This window comes from Myiozetetes cayanensis, unplaced genomic scaffold, assembly GCF_022539395.1.
Source record: "Myiozetetes cayanensis isolate MyiCay16 unplaced genomic scaffold, myiCay2020 scf20-37, whole genome shotgun sequence".
In the NCBI taxonomy this organism is placed as follows: Eukaryota; Metazoa; Chordata; class Aves; order Passeriformes; family Tyrannidae; genus Myiozetetes; species Myiozetetes cayanensis.
In genome coordinates, this window is record NW_026087412.1 from 692,323 (window position 1) to 720,317 (window position 27,995).

At 44.2% G+C, this 27,995-nt stretch overlaps 1 protein-coding gene across 4 annotated transcripts; it reads right to left on the reverse strand.

Moving 5' to 3' along the window:
• Window positions 1-235: 235 nt before the first annotated feature.
• RBBP6 (RB binding protein 6, ubiquitin ligase) lies at window positions 236-27,994 on the reverse strand. Of its 4 annotated transcripts, XM_050317076.1 has the most exons (18): window positions 27,754-27,994; window positions 22,814-22,913; window positions 20,852-20,890; window positions 20,178-20,214; window positions 15,502-15,546; window positions 13,120-13,208; window positions 12,905-13,001; window positions 12,015-12,154; window positions 10,962-11,134; window positions 9,970-10,073; window positions 9,163-9,527; window positions 8,268-8,358; window positions 8,109-8,187; window positions 7,970-8,015; window positions 6,497-6,859; window positions 6,049-6,150; window positions 2,901-4,646; window positions 236-2,226 (listed from the first exon to the last, which is right to left on the reverse strand). In XM_050317076.1, exons 1-18 carry the CDS (start codon window positions 27,917-27,919, stop codon window positions 657-659), a joined length of 5,352 nt encoding a protein of 1,783 aa, XP_050173033.1. In that variant the 5' UTR covers window positions 27,920-27,994; the 3' UTR covers window positions 236-656. The 4 variants fall into 4 exon arrangements, with proteins under 4 accessions (XP_050173033.1, XP_050173035.1, XP_050173034.1 ...); XM_050317078.1 differs by lacking the exon at window positions 6,049-6,150; XM_050317077.1 differs by lacking the exon at window positions 20,852-20,890 and having other exon boundaries at window positions 27,754-27,993.
• Window position 27,995: the final 1 nt, after the last annotated feature.

Below are 27,995 nucleotides of genomic sequence, written 5' to 3' on the forward strand. Positions count from 1 at the left end.
CAAAATTAACACCCTTGCTAAGTTTTCTCACACATTAGCTCCCAGCAAGCTTTTCCCCTGGTACTACTGTTAAGAATCCTGAAATGGTTTCCCCTACCATGGGCAGCGATACCTTCCACTAGACCAGGCTGCTTCAAGTCCCATCCAGCCTGGCCTTGGACACTCCCAAGGATGGGAAGGGTTGGGATGTTCCTTGCTCGTGTTCAGCTCTCACTGGAAATCTCACCACATCGGGTCGTTTACTGAAAACTTTTTTATTGTAATCAAAAAGTGACATAACAGGGCTGTAATGGATTCTGCAAATCATCCACTGGTATTTGGTAACTGGTACCAGCTGCTTCTGCCAGGCAATTAAAAAAAACCCAAATGTGAAATTCTTCACAGTACAGTAAACTCCACCCAAACTAATTAATGGTGGTTAAAAAGAAGATGCCCCAGGGAAACCTTTCATGTTACATGGTCACAACTCACAATTCTGTACAAAATGTTCACTTTTATAAAGCTCTGATGTAAAAATCAAATAATCAAGCAGCAATATTTTAAGTGCAGCACAGGGTCTTTCATGTCATTATTTACAACGCTTGAAGTCGTTTACATTTTAACAAAATTAATACAGATGACTTAGGAATTAAGTCATTTTGTCATTATCTGTCGGTTTATGTCGTGACAGATTTCACTTTTTGGTCGTCTTTCTCTTTATCTTTGCTCTTCTTCGATTTTTTCTTCTTGTGTTTGTGTTTTTGGCTCTTTTCCAATTCTGGTTCGTTTCCCATATGTTTCTTATGCTTCTTATGTTTCTTGTGCTTCTTGTGCTTCTTCTTCTCTTTCTTCTTTTTCTTTTTCTTGCTGTCCTGACTCTCCCCTGAGCTGGCACTGCTGCTGTGGCTGCGGGTCTGGCTCTCGGAGGGGCTGTGGCTGCGGCTGCGGCTCACGCTGGGGCTGCTCTGGCTCTGGCTCCTGCCGGGCTCCGGCTGCTCAGCGGGAGCCGGGGCTGCCGCTTCCTCTTTCGCCTTCTCCACGGCCTTTTCCTTCACTTCTTTCGGCGTTTTCCCTGCAGCCTCCTCCTCCTTGGCAGACACGTTGCTCTCGCTGTCGCTCTCGTTGTAGTCCGGCACAAAGGCGGCCTCGTCGGTCTCGCGGGTGAGGTCGGACGAGAGGCGGGCGGCGCTGCTCACCGGGGGCTTGGGCTTCGCCGCGCCCGGAGCGCTCTGCCCCGCCGCCGCCTCCTTCTCCGCCTTGACTTCTGGCGATTCCTGTTTCACAGGTGGTTTATTCCCACCCGGTTCTTTCTCCTTAGTACTCTTGACTTCTGGTACGTGCTTCTCTTTCTCCTTGTCCTTGCCGGGGTTTTTCTCCGGAGGTTTGTGTTCCTCGGCGGGACGTTTGGAGTCGTGCACGGCTTTGTGCTCCGCGGGCTTGCGCTCGCGGGGGGGGCTGTAGCTGCTGCGCTTGGGCTCCGCGGGGCCCTTCTTGGGCGGCTCCTCCCTGGGTTTGCTCTTCTGCGCCGCTGTGGAGTCTCTGTTCCGGGACGGGGAGTCTTTCCTCCGTGCTGACTCGCTCTTCTCATCCCTGCGCTTGGAGCTCGAATGCTCCCTGCTGCCATCATGGTCAGACTTCTTGTCCCGGTTGGGAGTGAAGTCCTTCGCGGCCGAGCCACGGCCACTGTCGTGTTTCTCCGAACATCTGCCATCTTTGGAAGATTGAGAAATGGTTTTTCCATTTCCTTGTTCAGCCACACGTTCTGAATGCTCTTTTTCTGGCTGAACACTGCTCTTCCTCTTCTCAGAAGTGTCCTTGTCTGACAAAGAATGATCCCGGTCTTTGGTCTTGCCTTTTTCACTTGACACGGAACTTTTGGAACTCTTGGCATCATGCTGGGCGCTTTCATAACTCGTCTCTTTCACAGCTTTCTGTGTTTTCTCCAGAGGCTCCATCTCCTTTTCAGTGTGTTTGAGGGGGTTTGGTGCCTTCACACTCACGGGTTTGATAACACTGGCGGGTTTTCCTACAGTTGGGGGCACCTGGGGGGTGGATTTGATGTCTTCCTCTTCAGATTCAAAGTCGTCTTTATCCCACTTGGACTGAGGGACCTGGATCATGATAATGACATCCTCAGCAGGGGCTGTTATGTCGTTGTTATACTCCTCCAGGGTCTTAATGACAGTTCGTTTGGTGTCTGGCTTCTCCTCAGGCTTCCTGACGGGGCTTCCCCCAGTAGAACTCGTGCTGGGAGGAAAAACGTGGACATTAGTAACAGGAGGCACACACAGCCAGCTTTGGGAACATTTTATAAACTGGCTCATGTTTCAATTCTAAATTCTCATCATTTTTCCAAAAGATGTTCAATTAAGGGAAGTGACAAGAGAAAGGCTGAGTCCACTAGCTGAGATGACAAGCAATCAATTAATTTAGTATCTTCCTACTATATATTCAATTAACAAAGACACAGGATTATCAGATTGGGGACTGCCTGATCTGGTAATTCCTTCATGTCCTATTTCTCCCAATGGCAGATAAATTAGATATCCATTCTTGTTTCCAAATAAAGCCAAAAATTATGCAACCAAAGTTCTATCCTTGTGTCCCAGTGTTCTTCCTTAAAGAAAACAGACATTTTAAACTCCAAGACACTATCTTAGGTCTCCCACAAATGTCTTAACCGTTTTGAGTTTACATCACCAGTGAAGTAACCCTACTGGCTTCCTGGGCAGTACAGACTGCTCGTTTTCCTTGATGACATATGAGTTTGACCCAAGTACAGTTTCACAGGGAAGATCACAGATTATTCCCTCGTTTAGCATGGATTTAGCTGTTCCCTTTGTTAGACACCATAAAGAATTCTATACTTTTTTGGAAGGGGGAGTAGGAAAGAAAGAAAAGGAAAGGAACTGCTGAGGTACCTGGTGTAATCTACAAGAGTTGAACTTGCTCCATCAGCTGTTGTCACTTTCCTTCTCGCTTTTCCCTTTGCCTTTTCCGGTTTAACTTTGCTGCTGCTGGGCTCAGGTTTCTCCACAGCTTCTTTTCCAGGTGGTACATTTTCTCCACTCACAATCTTTTTTCCAGTTTCTCGGTTAAGTTTAATCTTTTTGGAGGGGTTGTTAAGAAAAGCAGCTTTATCCTTCTCTGGTGTTCGCTCTCCTTTCTCCCCCTCGGGCTCACCCTTCCCCTTGGGTGATGTTTTCGATTCCGCAGTTTCAGGTTTAGAGGCTTTTGCAGAAGTGGCTTCGTGTTCTTTATCAACCTTTTCCTCTGCTTTTCTTTTTCTTTTCTCAGGTTTGGCATCGGAAGGTTTGCTCTTCTCAGCAGGTTTTTTTGACTTGTCCTCCTTGCTGGAGGGCTTCTCTGACTTGGCTTCTTTCGGATGCTCTTTCTTTGCTTTCTCCTCCTTGGCTGGTCTGGTTTCTGGGTGATCCTTTGCCACTTTGGGGTGAACTTTCCGTGGGGTACCAAGAGCTTTCTCATCTTTCTGAGAGGAAGAAGTTTTAACACTGTCTGTCTTTGGCAGCTCCTCCTTCAGTTTCTTCACGGGTGGTTCTGCTCGAGGAGATTTTTCACGATCGGGGTCCAGCTTCTCCTGGGAAGCCTTAGCTGGTTTCACCACGTTGTCTTTCTTTGGAGCAGCCGCCACTTCTACTTTCCGCTTTGTCTTCTCAATCTTTGCTTTTGGCTTATCCTTCTCTTTTTTCTCCTTTTCAGACACTGGTTTGAAAGCAATAGAATCTGCTTCCATGGGCTCATCCCTCACAGGGGTGGCATCATCCCTGCTTGGCAGCATGAACAGAGAGTCTGTTTTAGCATCTTCTGTAGGAACTGGCTCTCTTGGTTTTCTCACCCCTTCTAACAGCTCAGCATCGGGAAATCCTTCATTCTCATCCCCTTTTCTTCTCTTTCGGTGTTTTTTATGTTTATTGCCTTTGCCATCTCCCAGTGGATTTTCCACCTCCTTCTCTTTCGATTTTGTAGGGTCTTTGACGCCATGGCTCTCTCTCCCAGGCTTTTCAGGGTAGTTTCCAGCAATATTACGATTTCTGTGGCTCTGCCCAGCAGCATACTCCTCCCTCCGTCCCCGAGCATACGGTGAATTCTCTCGTCTGGTGCCAGGTGGGCCAAACCTTTCTGGAGAGAAGTTCTCTCTGTTCACCGGAGGCCGTGGCTGAGCGCCCACGGCATAGCCCTTGTAGAACTTCTCATACCACTCTCTGTAGTTCCTCTCCCACTCTCTGTATCTCTCCTTCTCAAACGGGTCTCTGAAGTCCACAGAGCGACCATAGTAAGCCTTCATGTCGTATGGGGGGACCTCTCGGTAGCGGTTGAAGTACTCCCGCTCCGCGTCCCCCTGCGGGACAGTCCGTTTCGTGGGAGACTGGCCCCTGAACACCGGAGACCTGGAGCGGGAGTGGTAGCGCCTGTACGGGGGGGAGCGTGACCGTGAGCGGTGGTACCCGTGGGACCGGGACCTGGAGCGGTAGTTCCGGCTCTTCCCTTTGCCTCTCCTCTGATACGGTGGCGAGCGCGAGTAGGAACGGGAATGGGAACGGCTAAAGGAGCGCGAGTAGGAGCGAGAGCGGGAGGAACCTGAGCGTGACTTCGAGTAGGTGTACGAGCTTCTAGAGTAAGATGAAGCACTATAGGGAGACTTGGACCTTAAAAAAACACAACACAAAAAAAGAAACAAAAGGAAGTTAATTCCAAACAGTCATTCTCCCCAATCCTTTTCCTCCCACACTTATTTTTTCTTTCCTCTCCACATGCTTATGTCAAAGCTTCTTTCAGCTGCTGACATAAAGCTACTGCAAATTGAAGAACTTGATAACATGTAAAAGTTTCTGCTCGCAAGACAGAACAGCTGCTGCTTTGTTAGTGTCAGAACACACAGAAGGGTCAGTCTACTTCCACTCACTCTATCACACGAGCTACCAGAGCTACGGATGGATTTCAGGTGGTTACACTGGCCTCTACTGGTACAGGAACACACACATTTGTCACTACTGAGCAACCACATGCAGTGCAAATCATTTTTGTTGCAGTAAGATGCAAAAAGAGCAACTCTGAGAGGCTACAATGCAGAACCAAACATTGAGAAACCACCACCTATCCTGAGGACAGCAAAGCCCAATGTTAAAATGACAGCTCGGTCTAGTTAACTTCACCCTTTTCTGGGAATTTGGACAGGATGCACAATCCTGCTACTGCAAAGGTACAGACAGGCCTGTGGAATTCACATTGCCAGGTGTGCCATCAAAATCCTGCACATCCCTCCAGCTCTAACCAAGGCAAGTGACCACATTGCAAGAAAAATCCTATGTAAGAGCTTCTAACCTCAGCATCTGGTCAATGCCCCAGTGCCACGGCTCTGGCACAGCTGCTGACACCACTGCAAATAGCTACTTGGACTCCTGCCCAAGGGACTTCTGGGGACAGAAAACAGCAGCTACCCTCAGGTTTTTCTTCACAAGTTTTTTTTTTTACTATTTTTTAAAGAACCATTTCACATGATTCTGCATATGTTCATTAGCATCATTCGTCCTCTCCAAGTCCCTCACCAATTCCAGATTTCCTTACAAACAAGTCTGAGCTTTTAATTCCCAAGGAAAATGTAACACTGTCAACAAACTACAGTCCAGGTTCAAATCTCTTTTGTATCCATATGAGACAGACAAAAGAGGAAATGAGGATGATTTCTCTCACCTATCTCCTCCAAAGTGCTTGGAGGGGCTGGTTACAATCAGAACAGGGAGACACAGAAAAATCCAGCCCTTACAGCTATTCCATCCCTGGCCTCCTCAGGGCTGTCAGGCAGTGAAGGATGTCACTGCAGACACCTCAGAAAGAGAGACCCTTCAATGCTCCTCAGCGTCTGCTGCCCAGTGCTAACTCAGTCACCTGCAATCTCTGCCACACTGGAGCCAATAACTGCGTATGACACTCCTGCCACTGCTCATTCTTTAATCATCCAATCCATCTAACGACAGGGAGGTGGAGTGGAACTCCCCCTGATTCCTCTAGACAATCTGCTTCTCCATTACGGACATGTAAAGCAGTTACCTGGAAAACGAACGCCTACGCTCCTTTTGAATCTTTTTATATTCCATCAATTCCTTAGCAAAATCATTTGTAAACTCATCAAGTTTGGACTTTTTCTTTTCCCTGTTAAAATAAGTTTGACCTTTATTACAATTATAGTTTGACCTTTATTACAAAAGACATCAAGAAACAAAACATGGCCAATATGAGAAAATGTTTACTGCATGCAATGCAAAAGGTGAACATCCTATTTAAGCAAAAACAGTTCCTACAAATTTTAGGAAAAGTTTTAGAATTACATTTGTCTTGGTTTAGCTTTGCATATTTACCATCTGCAATGAAAAATATATTGGAGGAAACACTAAGTCACTTTTTCTTAGGTCAGATGCACTTTAGTGTAACCGCAGTCCAACACGCTCCCCCGATACAGACACGAAAACAAGGCAACGTTAGCGAGCCAAATACTTACTCCTCTTTAAGCCTCCGCTGCTCTCTGTAAAACTCCTCCCTAGAGAGAGGAGGTGCTTGTGTCGTTGGGATGGTGTTTGAATGAGCCGCTGGCACTGCTGTTGGGACCCAAGCTGATGACATGTTTGCAGGAGCTGGGGGATATCCGGGAGGGGGGACAGAGTACCCAGCGGATGGAGGCTGCCCAGGTGGAAACTGAGGAGGAAACTGTGGTGGTGGTACCCCCGGAGGAAGAGGAAGTGCATGGGGTGGTGGAGGATACAAGGGAGGTGGAGGCACAGGCACAAAGACTGGTGCTGATGCTGGCAGTGATGGGGCCTGAGTCCTTTGGGCACGGTCACTGTGCGGGCGTCCTCGATTTGAACTTTAAAGAAACCCAAAAACACGTGTCACTGTTTGTCACAGCCTGCCCTGAGTGTACAGAGGAAAGCGAAGCGGCAGCACGGCGGGAGCTCTCCTGGTTCTCACTGGTCTCCGGCTTTCTGTTCACTTCAGACTACACTCAGTTCTGGAGTCCTGGACTTGCCTTCCACATCCTCGCCCCAGCAGCTCCCTCAGCCTCCTCTCCTTACCCAGCTTCGGGGCTGTGGATGAGGCTGCCAAGAGACCCCCATCTCCCACGAGCCAAGCGCCCACTGCTCCTCTGCCCCTCCTGGATACACTTTGTGCTCCACACTCCTGAGCTTCCAAGTGCTGTGCAGGAATTAACTCACCTCTCAAACCTCTCCTAACCTCTCCCACACACGCTTCCTGTGCTCCTGCCTCATGATGTATTTGGCCTGTTGTTGCTGAATTGTTATTTTCTTGCTTACTGAGTTTGAGATTTTAGATAATCTGGGGAATGGATCTTGGATTTTGTTTGATTTACCTTCAAGACTTCATAAACACAATGACTCTTACAATCTGGCTGTAACAAATCTCTAACAAACGAAGGACTACATTGACACTGCAATAACATCTAAACAGGTTTCTCTCTCCAGTGTGAGAAAGCAGCTTGGCCCTTTGAGATGACTGAAGAAATACAAAAGTGTCATAAAATAAAAGCCTCGACTTTTCAATAATTTGCTCAATCTGTATCTACTAAGTTGTTAAAGAAAGAATGTTGGAGGCTGATTTCTACTGGGAAATCCATTTCTTCAGCACTATTCAGCCAGTAATCAAAAGGGTGGCTTTCCATCCAATCTTTTAATTACATTTAATTTTTATATGTAATTATGGTTTCATCAAAAAGTGTCCATTATTCAGAGTCTTCTTTTCAATTATGTACTGGAGTTTTATTTTTAAATAATCTTACTGTAAGCACAGATCCCCTTTGTTAAAGCTAATTTAAATTAAGCCACTTGAAAATTAATTATTACTTGTATTCTCCACAACTATTATTTCACTATAAATCAGCTGTGGTTTAAGTGATGTGTTACAGACTAATTTAACAGGTTACAACCAGTAATATATTGAATTTCTGTTGAATACTTACAGTTCCCAGCCTGGCCTGCGAAGTGCACCAGCTCTCATTGGATGACCTGTTGCAGTGGGCACAGGAAGAAGAAAAATTTCCCAGTAAGTTTATTTGAAGATAATGTTTTAGAAGAAATTCTAAAGTTTTAATTCCTTACCAGTTGTGGGTATTGATTGTCCTTGAGGGCCCAGAAGACTTGGTATCGCTGGTTGTCTCAGTACAGGAACCTGATAGCCCTTGGGAATCAATGCAAACAGTTACAAAATAAGCTCTACTACAACACAAGGATCATTTCACGTGTTGAAATAAAATTTACCTTCTCTTCCAACAAACTGCTGATTGACAAAGGGGAGGATTTGGAAAGCTCAGCCGCAGCCATCAGAGGAGGCAACACAGCATCGGCATCGCTGCAAAAACCACACGTCTTTGTTATTCACACACTGCTTTGAACTGAAATACAATACACATTTTGAAATAGAGAGCCCAAGGTGAGAAAAGGCTGACTTCTGTAAATGAAAGAAAATGTTAAAATTACCTTCACCACATGTACACCTGTGAAGTTGGCAGGCTCCAGAGGAAGCACTGCCGAGGAGCCTGTTTGGATAGCGGCATTCAGAGAAGAAGCTCTCTGGAAAAATATCTGATTAAGCTGCACTTGAATGGATGAGAGGCTGTATAACCCACATACTGAATCTCAGCTTTGGAAGATCCATTAGGAAATGTTTCTGTGCTAGCTGAGGCTGCCTTAGAGGCTCCTCTGAATCGTGGTGCTTGTACTGACAGTACAGCTGCTCTGTGCATCCAAGGCAGCAAGGTTAAAGGATATAACCCTAAACAATGGCACAGATTTTTGCATAAAAATAGTATTTCTTCAGTACTAAAAAGAAACAAATGAGACACTAAGGTCTGATGCAACTAAATGGCTACTCTAGGAATGGCTGGCCATTTCAAATCAAAACCAGTCCCTCCTTCAGGGTAAACCTGTACTGAATGACTGGTAAGGGAACCAAACAAAAATACTGTCAAGAAAATTCCTGCATGAGGTACATGTTCAACTTGCCAAAGTGTCCTCATCCCAAGTAAAAAGAAAACCACAACTCCCACGAGGACCTGGAGCTGTCACTAATGATACATAAGGTGATGGCTGGCAAGCTACAGAATAATCTACCTTGGTGTCCTCTAAATTCCTGTTGATCTCCAGATTTCCTTACCGAAAAGGTCCATCCGGTTTTTCCCCACGGAGAGAGAGGGACACTGCTGGAGGGAGATCAGAGACAACCACAGAAGACGGATTCACTGGCAGCCCAGCTGCCATGGACGGCCCGGGGCCCAAGGATGAGAGGGCAGAGCGGGAAGCCAGGGATGCCAGAGGGATCATGAGCGGATCCTGCTGCCTGGCCATGGCCGGGCGGAGCAGCGGCTGCAGGTTGCGCGTTATCGTTTGCCTCATGAGGGGGGGTGGCGGTGGAGGGGGTGGCGGGGGCAGCTGTTGCTGCTGCTGCTGCTGTTGCTGCTGCTGCTGAATCTTACGGAGCCTTTTCGTGTAGCCCGTTTCATTTTTGAAGTTGTTCACAGCCTGGAGGTAGGAAAATATGTAGGAAAAGGTAATGTGAAACTTGCAGTAGAGATATGAACAAAAGCCTCCTTAGAGGAAAATCACTGTGTATTCCTGTAAATGCTATTAATCATAAACCCAATCAGCATTCAGCTATGAACACATCCCATTAAACTCTGGTCTCAGTGACTGGTACCTCAGAGTGTCTGGATTTAACGTGCTTTGGTGTTAACACCCAGTCTGAAATTGAGGCCATCCCATCAAACAAAAGTGTGTACTTCATTTCACAAACAGTCTCTAATGAGCTGTAGGCTTCTGTAATAGATTATGTATCAGAAAAGTAAATTTAGCCTTATTCAATTTAGTCTTGCTTAAGGAGATCTAAATTCATATTTTCTTCCCTTTCAGCTCTTTACAAATAGACTTTTCCACCTAAGAGTTCACGCTGAAGTCACCACATTACCTGGCGCAGAAACTTGTTGGCGATTAAAGCATCAGGAGAAACATCTGTCTGATGGCAGGTTGGGCATGTGTGTTCCTCAGACTCCAGCAATGCTGTTCTAATACCTGGGAATAATTAGAGCATTAAAATAGTTTTTAGTCAAACTAAGAAAACTTCTTTGGTTCCCATGAATTATAAAAACAAGCACGTGAATAATGGGGAAGTAAAGTCTTTAACAGAGAGCATGAAGTTATAAATGTTCAATGCTGAAAAAGACTGGCCCTGGCCCAGGCTGCCCAGAGCAGCTGTGGCTGCCCCATCCCTGAAAGTGTCCAAGGTCAGGTTGGACAGGGATTGGAGCATCTTGGCCTAGTGTAAGGTATCCCTGCTCATGGCAGGGAGATTGGAATGAGATGAGCTTTAAGGTCCCTTCCAACCCAGATCCTTCTAGGAAAACTTTTGGCATGCAGCAAATAATGGTAGGTTTGATATTTCACTGTGGCAATATGTGAATATGCAGAGCAGAGTGGGGAATGACATCTCAACTGGTCTTTTTTCCGCTCTAGTGCAGCGAGAAGTCATACCAGGTTAATGAACAAAACACATTTCAAAAAACAATGAGCAGGTTCGAGTTCTGAAGGTTTTAATCTGGAGAAGAATGTGGATGAAATGCCTCAGTCTTTGTTCTCTGTAGACCACAGTAAGTCCCTGAAGTTGGAGATGGAATTCTGCATAAGGGAAAGGGCTGTGGACAAACTAAATGCATTTCATATCTAACACTGTAACCACCTGCATTAATATGCATTCTCGTCATCCTCATCCTTCTGCATGTAAAGAAGATTTAACTAAATGCTAAATACTAAGAAGGGAAAAAAGCTTTTTGCCTCTCCCTGTTGAGGACACACTGAAATATTCAACAGAACCAACACAGCAATTTCCTTCTCTCTTATTTCTGCTCTCAGAAGATCAAATTTAATGTTTGGAATTAATAAACGGGGTATTTTAACACTTACATTCATCACAGTAACTGTTTCCACAGCAGGGAATAACAACCGCATCCGTCATTATATCCTTACAAATGAGACACAACAGCTCATCCGGAATAGGATCATCCTCTTCCGAGGAGGAGGACGGCTCCTCAGGTAGGAAGGGAGGCTTCTCCTTCTTTCCTATAGCATAAGCTTCCCTGGAGGGAGGGTGGGGAAAACAAAACAAGAAGTTAAAAGGAAACTCTTCCAAGCTTTGCATTTTATCAAATAAAGGTAACATATGGAATTCTTCTCCCTCTCCATCAGCCTTCTTAAACACAGTTCTTTAGTTTGAACTAACCAACTAGTTTTAGTCCCAAACAAGAGGAGGTAGGTAGGTAGGTAGGAACAAATCTCCTGCAGAACTCTCCCATTCACTGGATCAACTAAGAAATCAGCTGAAACTAGAAAAATATTTCAACAGTTGATCTCAGGTGAAATGAATCCCAGTTCTCCTTTGCCAGAGGGTAAGTGTAAATTGGAGGCTCAGGATAAACCCGGTCTCTCAGTAATTACATTTTCTAAATGAAAGAAGTTTCTGTTACAGCTTCCACAAAAGGACATCCAGGAGAGAAAACCAGAAGAGCTCCCAAGTGTGTTTTAGAACAGTCATTATTCTCAGCAAACACAAGTGTCTTCTTAGTTTACAGCAAAAGGAAAACTTGAGTCTGTTTCACACGCAAGATCAAAATCTGAGGGATGGAATCACAGTCCAACAGCTGTTTGGTTACATTTTGCACAAAGCCTTTGAAACACAAACCAGAAGCAAAACAAGTTTCCAGAGAGAACGATCCCAACTACAAACCCTGCAGAAACAGTCTCTCAGCACCCCATGTCTCCCATGTTTAACCAACTCCCAGGGGTGTGAGCAGAGGGACCCCTATTTTAATATTAGAAACCATCACAGATTTTAAATTTGAGATGCAGTGACTGTGCTGCCCCTGGAACTCCAGGTGCTGGCCAGCGTGGCTGCACTGCCACTCAGGCATTGCCACGAGGTTTCTCTCATCCCTCTGGATCAGCCCAACCAATACTTACGCATCTATGGTTGGAATTGCGTATTTCCCAGTGTTGGTCAACATGGCACCCTTTGTGTTGGGGTCCTTCACCTCCATCATAAAACTTCTTGGAATTCCTGTGCTTTTTTTAATTCTGGGAACAGACTCGAAATTTTTGTCCTGTTAAGAAATGCAGACATATCTCAAGGCCCACACTGAAAATGAGATTTCAATGACTGTTTTAAGCACAAAAGCCTTTAACCCTCTTCTCCCACCAAGCGTAAGGGGCTGTTGGACTAAAATACTCATTTCCCTACATGAATTCAGCCAGGATGTTCCAGAGGCTGGACATCGATATTCTTTGGTTTTAATTGCAGGTTCCTTATGGGTGAAGTCCCCCAAACCTGCTCATCCTCCAAAGGACAGCTCAAAGGGAGCCAAATTCAGGCGCTTGGAGAAACTTGTATAAGCCATCTGTAAATGAAGGCTGAATTCATCTCTCATGCACACACAGTCACTGACCCATGCTAAACAGCATTAATGATCAACTACGGAGTGGGGTTATTAAAGACACAAATATCCAACAGATGGGGGACAAGGAGACATCTTTTTTTCAGGCCAAATACTAAAAATTGTGAACTGTCATAAAAGAGAGTTAAAACCAGGAAAATGTCCAATAATACTGAGATACATCAAACTGCACACAGAATCTCACAAAGATCTGTGGAAATATTTAATGCCTGTGACCTAGTGAAAAGAAAATTTTACATTTATAATCCAAATCCTTGAATCCAAAGGGCTTTGCAACACTGCCATGTAACCTCTGTATTTCACTCCAGAAGAAACGCTTCTTACTGTGAATACTCACGCATGTAACTCTCAAGGCAAAATATTAAAAACTGAACAACCCCCAAGTCCCCCAAATCTTACCCCGTTCGTTGGACAGTTCTTTATGTAGTGCCCAGGTTTGCCACAGCGAAAGCAGGTATAGGAGGGTGGAGGTGGCCCCACAGGTTTCTTCATGTAACTAAAAGGTGTTGGGGAAAAAAGAAAAAGGGACGCATGTGTCTTTCTCGTTTAAAAAAAATATCTCTAAAATTTTTAGATCAACTTCAAAGAATAGGTTTCACATTAGCAACACTTACTTGACTGGATCATATTCATGGCCAGACTGTGTCATCATAGCTTTTATTTTATCCTCCTCGGAAGCATTGGCTTCAGCCAGATTGGCAGTCTGTGCAACAGGTAATTATTTGACACACACATTAGAAACACATTTAAGCCCACACAGCCCAAGACAACACCACTCATCCAATCCTGTAAAGAGCAGCACTACACTAGCTGAGCTTGCATGAAACCAGCTGCTTATACCAAACATTTGTGCTGAAGATGTTCTGGGGAGTCCTTACGCCATGACATGATGTTTATGTGCCTGAGAAAAGAGCATTCCTGGACACTCAGACCTTAGGCTCTGTTTGTACCTTACAGCACGACTTGTGTAACCAATCCAATTTCCTTCAGAGGACTGAAGCTATGTGTAGAAAACATACAATATCCAGTATTTTAACACTGATTTTTAAGCTCCAGACTATAGGCAGGAGAAGATCTCCACTGGACATGGAATTAAGACGGATGCAAGTAGCACTATTTACATTTTGCTGCATTAAAAGGACACACAACTCAGCTTCAGACAGAGAAGTATTCAAAGGACTCAAGCCTTTTACAATCCCTCAGCAAGGCCAAAGATTCTTTGCATCAGAAGCTGCAGGCAGCCCAAACTGTTCCCCCCTGCTAACTTCCTTCTATGAAGTGATTTAACTACAGCGAACACAGCCTGCAGTTTTTTCCAGTTGACTGTGTCCTTTTAACACACAAATTGTAATATAAACCTTCTGCACAACTAGATATTCAAATTACTGAAGGCAGTTGATTTTCCAAGTCGTCTTTGTTCAAATGTTTTTATTACACACTAGTCCAGATACAAGCAGGGTCTAAGGGAGTGACTGTCAATGACTTGGGCCTTCAAGCACCTATCACTCAGCTCAAGCACTCATGGTTTGGTTTTGTATCATTCATTCACAAAAGCAACCAACTAGTTTCAACATTTTATTAATGGTTGTTTCATATACACAGTTTTTCTCCACAGTAACAGAGTCCGAATCGCCAGCTATGAAACCATTTCCATTAACAGTTACAGAAAGCTTTACAGATAATACTTGACTAATTTGTTTGAACCCAAACAGTTTACAAAACACATCCAAAAGCCACAAAACATTAGTAGGAATAGACCAAAATTCAAATATGGCATTTCATACATAGTAATAATCACCAGAGAACTGTTAACACATTGCCTCCGTGCTGAGCCGGGCTGCACTAGAGCGGTTAGAGGGAGTAACAGTGCTGAGCTGCTTGGGGGCACCTTCCTGCATTTTAGCTTTCCTCAAAAGCTTAGATGTGTACACCCATCCCTTGGACACCTTTGCACCTTTTAGAGTAAAGCTTCACATGAGGTTACAAACCTGAGGACATGTTTAGGGACAGCACTAATGGGGCTCCCTTCCAAACTAGATATATATCTAAATATATAATTTTTCCTTTTTTGGCCAATGTACACAATTTAATTTCTGTAATGAAGAGGGAAAAAGTTACCAGTGGGAAGAGATTTCTTTTTGTTGGAAATGAACTTTAGCCTTTATTTTGAGGATGAAGAACTAGCTGCTCTGCCTCAAGTCCTGCCTGCTCTGCTGCCTGTAGCTTTAGGGACTGGTGGTTGAGCACCCGTCTGTCCACACAGTGCAGTCACTAGTGCTTTCCCAGACAAATTACACATTGGTGAGCAAAAATGCAAGCAGTTCCCGAGCAAAACATGGCATTACAACAGTTTCGGAAGGTCACAGCTGCTCAGATGCCACACATACACATTGGTATATTCCTATAAACAATGAGGTACATTTACACAATTTACACAGTCTGCGTTCAAACAAATTAGATCGGGTTGTCCACTGTATAGATCCCAGAATTTATGGAATTGTGCAGCATTCAGAGAATGGGTCTGTAACTATGACTAGGGATTCAAAAATAGCCATGCAATTGTCCATGGTACAGAACCGCTTCTCTTGTGGCTGGTCAAACCCCCCTGCAATGTCCACAATTACAGCCAATTAAATTCTTCTGTACAAACTGGGTTAGTTTCCAACGCAAAATTAATGAAACGTATGAAAAACGGTAAAACAGCTTCTGAAGTGCTTCTTCTTTGTGTCTTGAGGATGAGTAATACTGCAACATTATGCTGAGGCTGATAAGGTACTCCCCTTCTATCTTCCCAAACTGGGAACTACTCTTTACAGGATAGTATCAAAATATACACACATTTTAAAATAAAAATAAATACTTTAAGTTATTAAAAATTAAAGGATTTTTCCAATTACAACAGTTATCCAACTATAGATCACAGTATCAATTTAAAACTAGGAAGCAAACACTTTTTAAAGTATTTGACAAGAATATATATATATATTTATATATACCTTAGTAAGCTGGGCCAGAGAAATAGATGCAGAAGAGTCATCAATCTGTTCACAAAAAATTAAACACATATTCAAGTTCTACAGTCAAAACACAACAATAGTTAACCTCTACTATAGCCTGAATGTCTGCACTATATCCCCTGAGTGTCACCCAGAGGCAACTTCAACCCAGTGTAATTTGTATTTATTCAAAACAAAGTCCAAATCTATGATGGCTTAAGAGCTTCTACATGGTTATGAGAAGAAATTAAAATAACCAACCCTGCTGGAGATCAACTTATTGCTCACAATATTTCAGAGAGGGATCCCTGTCAAAAGGGTAAAGGAATCTGCCAATTTTCAGCTAAAAAGGATTTAAAAAAACCCTGAGTAATTTTAACTGGGGAAGAAGCATCACTTTGGGTAACTTAATAGTAGTGTAGTTTGTAAGTGAATTAGTGAATGTCTCATCATTATAAATGCATATGGTGATGCTTTTGTGAATCCAGCAGCTGCCAAAAGGAAGGTCAGGCCCAGCAACCCTGGAACACTCACTCTGCCCCTCCTGTCAGTACCCAAATAACCCCAACTATAAACCAGTCTGGAACAGCAGCCACAAAAGTAACCTGTCACTTTGCCTGGAAAAAAACCTGCGTAAATAATTTACATAATGGTGTTTATAATGACAGAGTAGACTATAAAAACTGACAAAACCAATTTCCTGTATGTTATGAGACCACAGACCCTGCCACCCAAATGTCCTTGGGAAGTGTGAGAATTTATATTACTCCTTGCAGCCAGACCAAGCCTGATCTTTAACAGCAGCCCAGCGCCAAATGAACAAAAGAAGAAGGTGCACAGTGTACTCTTCATGATGCAAACGTGGATTCAGAGCACAAGCCTGGAGTTTTTGTCTCCATTTTTCTCCTCCCAGTTGCCTATGGAACAGCTCTCAAGAATGAAGTTCTCGGGTCAGTAGTTAGGAACAGACTGCAGAGCTTATGGAAAACTAGTGGTGAAGGACAGCTTTCCCACACGTAAAAAGGGCAACTCTGATCTTCTCCAATATATGGAAATATATCATGCCATGAGCACACTTAACCTGACACTACCAAAGCAGTACCAGAAATATACTCAAATCACTGCTTATTACATCTGAATTGCTCAAAAACATAGAGTAAGATTTCTCAGTGTGAACTGAGCTCTCCAAGAGGTCACTAAACAGGTCAGCAAAGAGACCTTTCCTCAGAAAAGCTCTTGTCCTTTACTATCTTATGTAGTGGGAGAATTCAAGGGGACAGTTTTGGCAGAGTCTGAGAAAAAAATATCTCCATGCAGAAGATGATTCCTCACTGCAGTTAGTTGTTCCCCCTCTGTTTTCAGGAAAGCACATATAGCACACACTCCTGTATTACTGACAAAGAGCTCTTGAAAAGTGTGCCTTTGGATCACCCAGATCGAGGCAAAGAGACCTTCACTCCACTGCAAGTCTTACCAGAAGATTCATCTCTCCTCCCTAGAACACTTTGCACCTAGTCCTGTTCAAAAGGAGGTCTGGACAAGCATTTTCAAGCCTTGTGCTCCATAATCCCTTCTCTTATATGCGGAAGAGTAAAGCAGTGTTCTCTCAGGGCAGGCACAACTATCATTTTGTGGTTTTTAGAAGCAAAAAAAATAAATTAGGAAAGCTCTGGCATTAAACAGTCTAGTACTCACCAGAAACTGAAATACAACAGTTAATGAACTATTAATTAGTTCTTGTATTTTTTTTAAAGTAAGCAGTTATTATATGGCCTGCAGGTAACAGTCTAATTTCTTAAAGGAGGGGATATTGAACAGTTACCAAAAGCAGCACATAAAAGATAATTAATGTACTCTTCAATGCATTTGCCCAATGGCCATCTTTCCATGGTCCTACATTTCGGCCTATTTTTTTCCTTTTAAATTTCTACTGAAGCATTTCCTGGCAGTCCCTCAAAACAGTCAAGTAGAAACATCTCTGTGAACTTGTGTGCAACCCTAAGATAACACTGCAGAAGAACTAGAGAAAAAAAAGAACCACCAGAAAAAGCAACCCCCGAACCCTAAACTTGACAGCCAATGTATTAACTCCCATTTCCTGCAGCAGACTGACAAAGACTACCATGCAGCCAAGCGGGCAGGGGGACAGAAGAGAGGAGGTGAAGGCTGATGGCACTGCTGCAGTGCTACCCTGAAATGCCAGGGCTTTCCTAAACCCGCAGCTTGGTTGAGTGCCAGCTGCGCCAGGAAGGCTCCGAGCTGTGCCTGCTGGTGCTCCAACAAGAGGCAGGGCCCTGCACCCTGCAGGGCCAGCGCCAGCCCCAGAGCCCTGCTCGAGCACCGGCAGCACCACAGAAAGGCCCCGCACTCTGCCTCTGGCTGTGCCGACACCGGCACACATTTCCACACCTGGAAGCACAGCTGGCAGAAGACAATGAAGACATGTTAAAAATTAGCTTTTGTGCATCCTTTAGAAACAAAACCGATTTTAACTTTGCAGCTTTACTGTCCATCAATAATTGACCAAATATCCAGTGATTTACCCCTACTACACCAAGACCCTCAGGTTCTACTCTGAAATACATACAGAAATAGGTGTATTAAAAAAAAATAAAGACAAATAAACCCCCACGCTTCAGACCAAGATCTAAGTTAGCTTTAGGAACAAACTATTTCTGTCTCTGGCCCCAGAAGTTCCTGAGGCTGCTGGGCTTTTGCAGTGAGAAAGAGGGAGGGCTTGTGTAGAGGGATGCAAGGGCTTCCACCCTCCCAGGCCAGGGACAGTCAGAGCACACCAAGGAATGGCTTGGTTTTGCCTTTCCTCTACTGCCATTACCTCTCACTCACACTAAGTCTTCCCTCCCACTCTGGGATTTTCACTTTTCTCTCTTTTGACACATCTACATTAGCTTATGGTAAGATGCTACTGAGCAATGTAATACAGACATGCCAGGGAACACACGAGGCTAAAAGAATGTTAACTTTATTTATGAACATGTGGTTTGTGTTTATACACATGCTAGTAAACAAAAAGAAAAAGAACTGTTTTCAAGAAATAAAACCCCATCTGAATTAGATCAAATACTATAAACGTGGTTTACATAAATGCATTACATTAACTACTAGGGTCACTGGGCCAGTTCAACTAACTCAAACTCACGATGAGAGGCATTTGTGTCCAAAAAGGAATTCCAACCAATCAGCAATAGAATTACAGATGTCACATTTAGTGATTTTAGACCTACACACAGGAAGTTTTCAATTTGAGGTTGATTGTTTCCATGGGGACCAGAGGCTTTATTCTACCCAGAATACAGCCCCAGAGTTCAGGAATTTCTAGATTAAGTGATCCTAACAGCTGATTGAGCGATCAGATCCAATGATCCAGGGTTAGTGTAATGCCTCGCACCACTCTAGTGAAGGAGAAGCAGTTATATTTAAAATAAAGATGAAAAATAAACCCCATCAAATAGTACTCTAACGACTATTGGAAAGGCACATTTCCACACAGTACCAACCAAGTGGCACACCAAGATCTACCCCATCACCTGGATTGCTGTGCGGGATTTGTATGTTAGCAGCACAACAACAGTGTTTGCAAACCTGAAGGAAAATGCTGCCCCTTTTCCAAATGTGAATTCCAAGTGGTGGTACACTAAAGGAAGGCTTAACCTTTGGGAATACAGCAGCAGCCAACCCTGGAGTTACCCAGATTCAAAAACGTGCTGCAGGCAGAAGTTAAGAAAAATGGCAGGGATTTCACCCCCAGATGCCCCAGGCTGTAACCTGGTGCCAAAATTTGTGTTGCATATTGTCATTTGCAGACAAACTGCTGTTGAACTAAACTGCTTCACCAGATAAAGGGAGAGATCAAATGCAGAACTTCAGAAAACCACTCTGTGTAGCAACGATACCAAAATTCACGTCAGGCTATTAAAGACATTTCTGTACTCAGAGGGGCCCAAACAATATCACTTCAGTTATACAGTTTTAGGAACAAATACCCAAGTATTTAAGGACATGAGAAAGAATCATTTAGCTGCACAGAACTGTCCTCAAAATGTCTGGGATATGCTGGGTTTGGTATTTGTTTGAACCCCCAAGTCAAAAGTAAGGAACAGCACCAAGTTTCACAATAATGGTTTCTCAGTGGTTTTTGATAAACATTTTCAAAAACCATTAGGCAAAAAAAGGTATTTAAAAACAAAAGCTAAGTGATACAATGTGAAAATGGCAAAAAATACACTCCAAACAGTTTTTATTGCAAGAAACAAAAAGCACACAACAACCTATACAAACATACATATCACTAGCTATAGACAGACAGATGTAGAACATGGCACCATGTTCAGTGTGCAAACCTCGAGCCTACAGGATCTGAAACGATCATACATTATCTGTACAACACAGAGTCATACAGGAGAGATTCTGGCATATTCAATATGAAATACAATGCATTGCTAGGCACAAATACCAATATTCACATTAGACTCTGCAAGTGAAGGCATTACTCAGTTTTTACTATGCTGAATCAAATACAATGTATTTACAACATACACTAGGTTTTACTGGAAAAATATATTAAGTTAACGTTTGGTAAATTAATAAAAAGCTGTATTGTTTAGAATTAAGTGCAGTGTGTAGGAAAAAAAGGGTGAGATTGTGTTTTTACATACTGCTTTTGATGTCCCACTCACTGGCTCACTTCGACTTCTAGAAGAAGAAATAAAGGTGATCAGAATTGAAAACAAAGCACTTGAACCCAACACAAAGATTCCAGAACCTGAACATCACAACATTATGCTCCAACACTCTAGTGAACATGGACATTTACTGGTATACATAAACTGTTCTCTCTTGGTACATTCAGTGCAACTAAAAAAACCCCCCACATCACATTTCTACCTTGTCACAAATTACTCAAGACTCACAGATCTAGAACACAACAGTGCAAGAGGAAGTCTTCACATCTTGTGTCTCTACCCTTTGTGTATCAAACCCATGAAGCCTGTACTAGAGTTCTGTGTTCTTAAACAATCAATCACTGAAATGTGGAGGCAGTTTTGGACAACCTGCACATCCCCGGTATCACCCACAGGTACCAGGGACAGGGCTCCAGTTTCTACACAACAATCATAATCTACAAGTGCGACTTTGCTCAAGTGAAAAACACAGTCATGTGACAAAGGGGTAACAACAGTGTCAGCAGCACAGTCTCTACAACAGTGTTTCTTTGTGGAAGCCCAAGCACTGTGTTCAGAGATCTACTATATTTAGCCATCAAAGTGCCAAAATATTAAACATGTTACATATGTACTATATTGACTAAAAATAGTAGTAGAAATGTCACCTGAAAGTAGTTTCTAGGATTTTGTGCGATTTAGGAGTCCTGTGACAAAAAAAAAGGTCTTAATTGCCAGAATTTGCTTTCAGATAATCTTGAAAATGCTACAATATTTTAGGAAATATGTATTACATTTGTAAACTTGCTGAGATTCCACATATCATTGGTCTGTACCTGCATGCTCCTCATCAAGAACCACACATGCAACTACTGAGAGAGTTAACAAACAATCCACACATCATCCAAGGTGTCCCATGAGCAGAGGCAATGCAAAGGCTGCTGGGGAATTTATGTACCAATCAAAAGGCTCAGCTACCTGCCAGTGCTAAGCCCTCCCAGGCTCCCAGATGCACCATGTACCTCCAGCAGGTGAGGAAGTGCACCAAAATACTTTGGATTACCACGAAGTGGAGGCTTCAGCCGTTTCCTGCAAGGTGGGTAAGGCCTTTCTGAAGGCCTCTCCACCATTCCAGCAGACATTTCCATCCCCAAGCATTACCCACTCTACACTAGGGGCTTCTGCCATGTTTCCAGCTGAAGAACAGAAAGCTCATCTGCTGGCTTACTTTCAACTCTAACCCAGCAGTGCTTTTTTTTCCTTATAGTCCCACACTGGTACTGATGTGATCTTTGATGCCAACAGCATCTGTCCTCCCATTTTAGGGCAGCATTACAGCAGCAGGGGAGGTGCCATCCAACCCAAGGGGAGGGTGCACTGACAGCACAGCACTCAGCACATACCAAAATGAACCCCCAAAGCAAGGCCATGTTACGAGCACAATGCTGCGGGTTCGCAATCCCGAGGGAGTGCCTGGAAACACTGCACCAACTCCTGCAGAAACAGGCCCCAGGATTACATGCAGAGCCACATCAGTCCAGAGCTTTTTGCTTGCAAATGCTTTATGGATACCAGGATGTTGTTGTACTGTTTGTTCAAGACACGCTGTAACTCCTCAGGGTACTTTATTTATTGAGAACCAACATTAGAAGGACCTGGCAAAACCAGCAGCTAATAATATCTCCTGCTGGGGGTGGAGAGGCTTTAAGGAGGTTGGAAAACATGCCCATTCCAATGGTGCTGATGTAGCTATTATAGAACTGGACTGTATGAAAACATCAATGCAGCAATAATCCTGCAGTCAGGATTGCATTTGAGAATCTGTGATTTTAATCAATACACCTGATTCTCTGTCCTCAGTAAACCTCAGGAATACAGAGTTAAAGCCTGGAGCACAGATCCCAGCTTGGGTACAGACTCAGAAAGGTAACCAGTACATTTGGTAATGGGCTAAACTGCCTCTGAGATTCGAGTTTGGGAAGGACTAACTATTCCTTCACGGTACTCGCACAAAAGCCAGTAGGCTTTAGGGTATGGTTCTTTTTGTCTTGCCTGGAACACACTGACTTCAGGAAACTAACAGCAGTCACTTCAGAATGAACCTTCTTGTTTGCATGAGTCACCAGCAGGCAACCCCTAGCCTTTCCTCTACAGCTACTGTACAAACCCCTCCTGATGTGAGGCACAAAAACACCTGTCATATCCTGCCCCACCTCCCCCAAAGGCAGGAAATAGTCAAACGACTACACAAAGACTCTTCTGAGATGGAAACAAATGCTAACTTTACTCTACAGTGCATAACTGCCTTTACTAGCAAAGCAAACACATATAATAAGGAATCTCCCCATGTAGAGGAAACACAATCTGCTCTTGGATCTCAGAAAAATCAACCCCAAAACAAACTTAATGAATCATCTTAAAAGTTACCATTGTTGGAGTCTGAACCCCATGTCCCAGCAGGCCTCAAAATCTAAGTCTCCTTTGGGACAGACACTAAAATGTGGCTCGTGCCAACAGAGCCCAGCAGCAGCTTTAACAAGGCAGATGCAAGGCCAGGGCCTCTGTCCCTGCTGGCAGTGACAAGGTGGCACAGTCACCCCTCCCGAGGAAGCCAATGTCGGGGTACTCACATAACGTATGTTTTGCTTGTGGCTTTAACTCCTCCAATGGGGATTCTCCTCACAATCACCGATGAGTTCTTGGGAATCAGGGCACTATCATCGGTGTATTCTGAAAACAACATCAATACAGAAGAAACATTACTCAATTTGTAAGAATGTATTTAATAGGTAATTATGGAGCACTTTGAAGAATCCCTTTACAAATCTAAAAGCAAAATTTCATATGTAACATCTCACTTTTATCCTCTCAACACACCAACAGTACCTGTCAAGGAATCATTGCATTTGATTATCAAGCAGCAAAATCTTTCTCATTTTTTAGAGTTAGTTCGAATGCCAACAGCAAAACAGTTTCAAAAGACATTAAAGCAGAGCCTGATCTTCCTTAAGTTGCTTTTACTTCTGTTTGACTACAAAATCAAGAGATGTCTGGAGGAAAAAAAAAACACAGCCAAGTCCCACCTGCATAAAACAGATTCTGAAGTCTGTGACTGCTTGTCCTGAACAAAGCAGACACTGGGCTAAAGCAGGGAAACCACAGCAGTGCCTTCCCTGTGTTAACTACACTTGACTCCCCCCTGGTTGCCGTGCTCAGGCAGAGGGAGCAGAGCTGCCAGCTCTGCTTCTTGGAGCTGAACCATCCCCAGCCTCACTGTGCAGCTGCTCAAGGCCTGGCATAGAAATGGAAATCAAACTGAAGTTCGGAGCATAGAAATCTGGGGGAGCTCCTGGACTTGCTTTCACAAGAAGGGTAAAAATGGCTCAAACTAAAGTGGTGCCTCCTCCCTTAAGCTCATCATCCGGTCTTAATTAACCAAGGGGGCAGGAGTTCCTTCCACTCACTTTTTGCAGGGAAAAGAGACTCAGATGAAATGACTTGTGAAGACAGCCCCGAAAAGCCTTGGTCTGCACTGCGCTGCTTGTCCAAGGAGGAGAAAAGCCTCCTGACCTTTTACATAAGGCCTAAACAAAACCCCAACTCACAGACACACTCTGAGTAAGCTTAAAACTCAAAGAGCTCTCCACGAGAATGATTTTTATATTTAATTTACACAGGCAGGATATGGCTAAATATTACAAAGCACCATGAGCAGCCATTCCTTGTCCTGTGCCTGCAATGGTTCATATTCCAGGCCCTTCACTCCGCAGTCTGGATCAGAACAATGGTCTGAAGCCCAAAGTCGCTGTGAGTCTACTGAAGTTCCAGAGTGGTTTTGCTCAGTGATCACACACACAACAGAAATGCTCAAAGCTGGAGGTAACATTGTTCACTCCCACTCCCTTCTAGCACAAACTTGTTCTACCAGCAGTAATGGCCAGGAAATGGCTACTGGATTTTGTCAACCTGAGCTGTGATTAAAAATAAAGACTCAACTAACTCAAAATGTTTGCAAAAGCAAAGAAAGATTTGGATCCTAAAGGCAAGAGCAGACAAGACATAACAGTGTAAAACTTGCTATTTATCCCTCCAAGAAAACAGCAGCTTGAAAGAGGTCCAGGGAAGGAAGTATTTCAAGGAATGAATGGAGGCAGACTAGTTAACAGCAGCTACCCTGACTGCTGACTCACATTGACTTAGAAATCTGACATCAACAACCGCATTAGTGCCCACAACATTCTTACTGCAATGTGCAAGGAGCTCACCTATGTTCTGAAATTTATGGTGCTTCACATTTAATACACAATTTAAACACCCAACTTTTAGCTATAATTCAAAAACCTACTAGTTTTAGTAATTTGTGTTGTAGTTATGCTATAAACAAGTCACTGACAGAAGTTTCCCCGTTATTTTCTGGCCTGCTTTGATCCACCATTTTGCGTGACAGCATTGCTCAAGCAGCTCTGAGCACTCTCTCCAGAGGTTTTTTACCCAAGTGAAGTACAGAATTCACCAGGAGTCCTCAGAAGGCAAGTCCAGGTGGAAAGGTCAGGGAAAAGCCTTGCAAAGCTGCTGTTATGCTGCTGGGGGCAGGATGGGTAGGTAAGAGCTGGGAATGCCTGCTAACAGGCCAGGCTGTTCCCACCGGACCACAGGGAATTCCTAAGAACACATTTTCTCCTTAGTGCTTAAAATTCCACTCTCTCGTGACAGGATTTGTTAACCCTGCTCTAATCACCAGCACTTGCTCACTTTGTGACAAGCCATCGTTGTAGCTGGCTCTGAAAGCAGCCTTGAAACATCCCGAGGAACAGACTGGGCCACTCCTGCTGGATTTTCCACTTCCCCCAGAATGGGCATCGCTGATCTCATCTACACAGGCAGGTCATCACTTCTGGAACGAGCTGGCTCAGGAGGCCAAACAGCCCAGAGGACTTCCCTCTGCACTGTTATCCCGGGGCACTGTGCCCCACAGGAGCCCCTGCACCGCTCTGAAGGGATGAGTCCATCAGATCTGCCCTCCTTCCACTCATTAATCCGATTACACTGCCCGCCCCTGGGCGCTGGGGTGGTGTCAGCGTGGGGCTGCAGTGCCCTTCCAAACACTCAGCCCACACCAGTTCAGAGGCACAGCTTCTATTTATTTATTCATTTTATTTCCTTTGTATTTTGCCCAGTAAGTACAATGGCAAAATTTCCAAGCTCTTTGAGTCAGAACTTCCCAGGGCAGGAAAGAGCACTGGAGAAACCTCAGTTCTGGAGTCAGCAGCTCTTCACAGACTGTGAGAACACCTTTTATAGAAGACAGGTCAAGAAATCCAGATACAATGATACAGAGGCAAGTTTAAAAGCACCATTCGAGTGCAGGCTTTACAGAACATGCCTCAATAACAAGCATGGAGGAGGATCCCCCCTTTACGGACCAGGTCCCACCCACCCAGTTTGCATTCCCAGAATTTTACAGAGTCCATCACGTCCTTTTTTCCCACTGATATTTTAGCTTATACTAGCACTGCTTCTATTACTAGCTTTCCATTGGGAAAAGTAACAGCTCCTGAGCTGTAAAAGCTTCCCGGATCTGGGAACAATGTGACCGCACAGCACATCTCCACTCGGGGGGCACCTTGTTCCTTCCAAGACCTTTCCAACGCTTACTCAGGACTCGTGCACAGACCAAGTTATAAAAACCCAATACTTAGGTCCACACCTAAGAATTCCAAACATCCCACTTAAGCACAATATCCCGGTCTAATTTTTACTTTAATTTTTGCAGGTGAGCTTAAGCATCTGTATCTAATAAATAAAAATGGAAATTCACATCTATGCATATAAACCAAAGATCTGGCAAACATATATTTTTGAAATGCACTCTTTAGCTTTGCTCTGCAAACCACAGGGGGATTTTTGCCTGTTCACATGGAAAACACCCTTAGAAAAGCTTCAATAAGCATCTGTGTCACTACTACAGAATTTTAAACTACGTATTTTATATAGTTATAATTTTATACTCATTTTGAAAGGTCAAAGTGCAACACAACCTGCCCAGAGGACTCAGCGTAGTCTTTTTTTAACTTCACCTTGAGGCAACACCACATTTAACAGCTTCTAGTGAGGTAAACACTCTTCCTTCCCTGGACTCTGGTTATGTATGATAACAAAGTAACACCCCAGTAAATCTGGTGTGCTGGATGCTGCAGTAACACTTCATGAGGTGACACTTATAAGCATCATTTTTTCTTCTAAAAACTTCACTTTCTGTCCACCTGCTACAACGAGCCCCACGTGTTTGGCCTACTTCAAAGCATTTTCTGTCCTGGTGCCCATAACTGGGCTCCACCGCAGCTCCTTCCCAGCCGGGCCTCTGTTTTTCAGGCTGTTCCACACAGCCCTGACCGGCCCAGGATGACGTCAGGCTGCTCCTGCATCTGGGAGGCCCAAGTGCCCCAGCAACCGAGGACATAACTCAGGGACTCTCCTCCAGCACAGCCCTCAAAGCAAATCAAACTTATTTTTCGAAAGCTTTTGAAAATTTTATTCAATACTACTGGAAAGATTCAAGACTCCTGAACTGTGTCTCTCTGTTTCTCAAGCAACCCAACGGCTTCCCCAACACCTCCAGCACTGTGAAGGCTCCCCACACTCTCCTGAAAATCATTTAAGTACCTGTAGAAAAAGAGCAGCTTTAAGTCCGGCCCCTTTAAAGGCCAGAGCCAAAGTTACACAGCATTCCGATGAAGTTTTAATAAATGAAGCACCAAGAGAAAAAACAACTAGTACACATTTCAAAGAAAAAACTGTTGTGACAAAGAACCACATGGCAAAAAAATAAACAGTTTTAACGCTGAAGAGATGAAAACACAATTCTTTTTATTTCTGAAAAGTCACATCCCTTAGTCTTTAGCCACATTCAAACTTACCAAGATGGCAGATTGTGGAACTGAAGCACCATAATAACACAAGCCCATATTCACCCCTCGGAACGAGGCACTATTTATTAGATTTTAAAGAATTTATGACTTCCTGAAAAATATTTCGTACATATATTCACTGCAAATGTTCTGCCGTAAAACTTCAGGGCTACCCTAATCCGGCAAACACAGTGCTAGGAAGATTAAGAAAAAAAAGTGGACACGAATGATGAAATGATGCTCAACAGCATCCCAATGACGGTGTCTTTTGTGTGGAAAAGTTACATTAACCAGGAATTCCCAAGAGTAATTCCAATACAGAGAACGCTCACGAGCAAGAGGCTTTAAAGGGCTGCAGAAATTGTAAGTCACTGATACACTCGATGCAAATTGTTGCTTCTGAGCAATTCCAGCAAAGCGCACAAACCCAGCTCCCAACCAAGGGGGCTGAAGAACACAACATTCAGCCACCAAACTAATTTTTAAAATTATTTTAACTTCAAATTAGCCACGTGTTCTACTCCTATCACCTCCAGATTCCTCTGCCAGATGCCTGTTCCGATAAGACACCCTGCCCTGCAGGCAGCCCCGGCTGTGCAGCAGGGCCGCCCGAGCCACAAAGGCGCAGCGCCGAGCCCGGCCCCGCTCCCGGCCCCACGCACCTTCTTTGGTCTGCGCGTTGGTGATCTGCAGGTCGCAGTCGGCCGCCTTCAGCTTCTCCCGGCCCATGATCTGGCGCTTGAGGTCGCTCAGGGAGATGTGGAGCCCGTCGAAGGTGACCGTGTCATAGTTGAGCTTGGAGGAGAACTTGTAGTGGACGCACGACATGGCGGGGCGCGGGCGGCGCCCGCTGCGGGGCCGCGGGGTCGGGCAGGGCCCGCGGGGCCCGGGGCGGCGGCGCTGG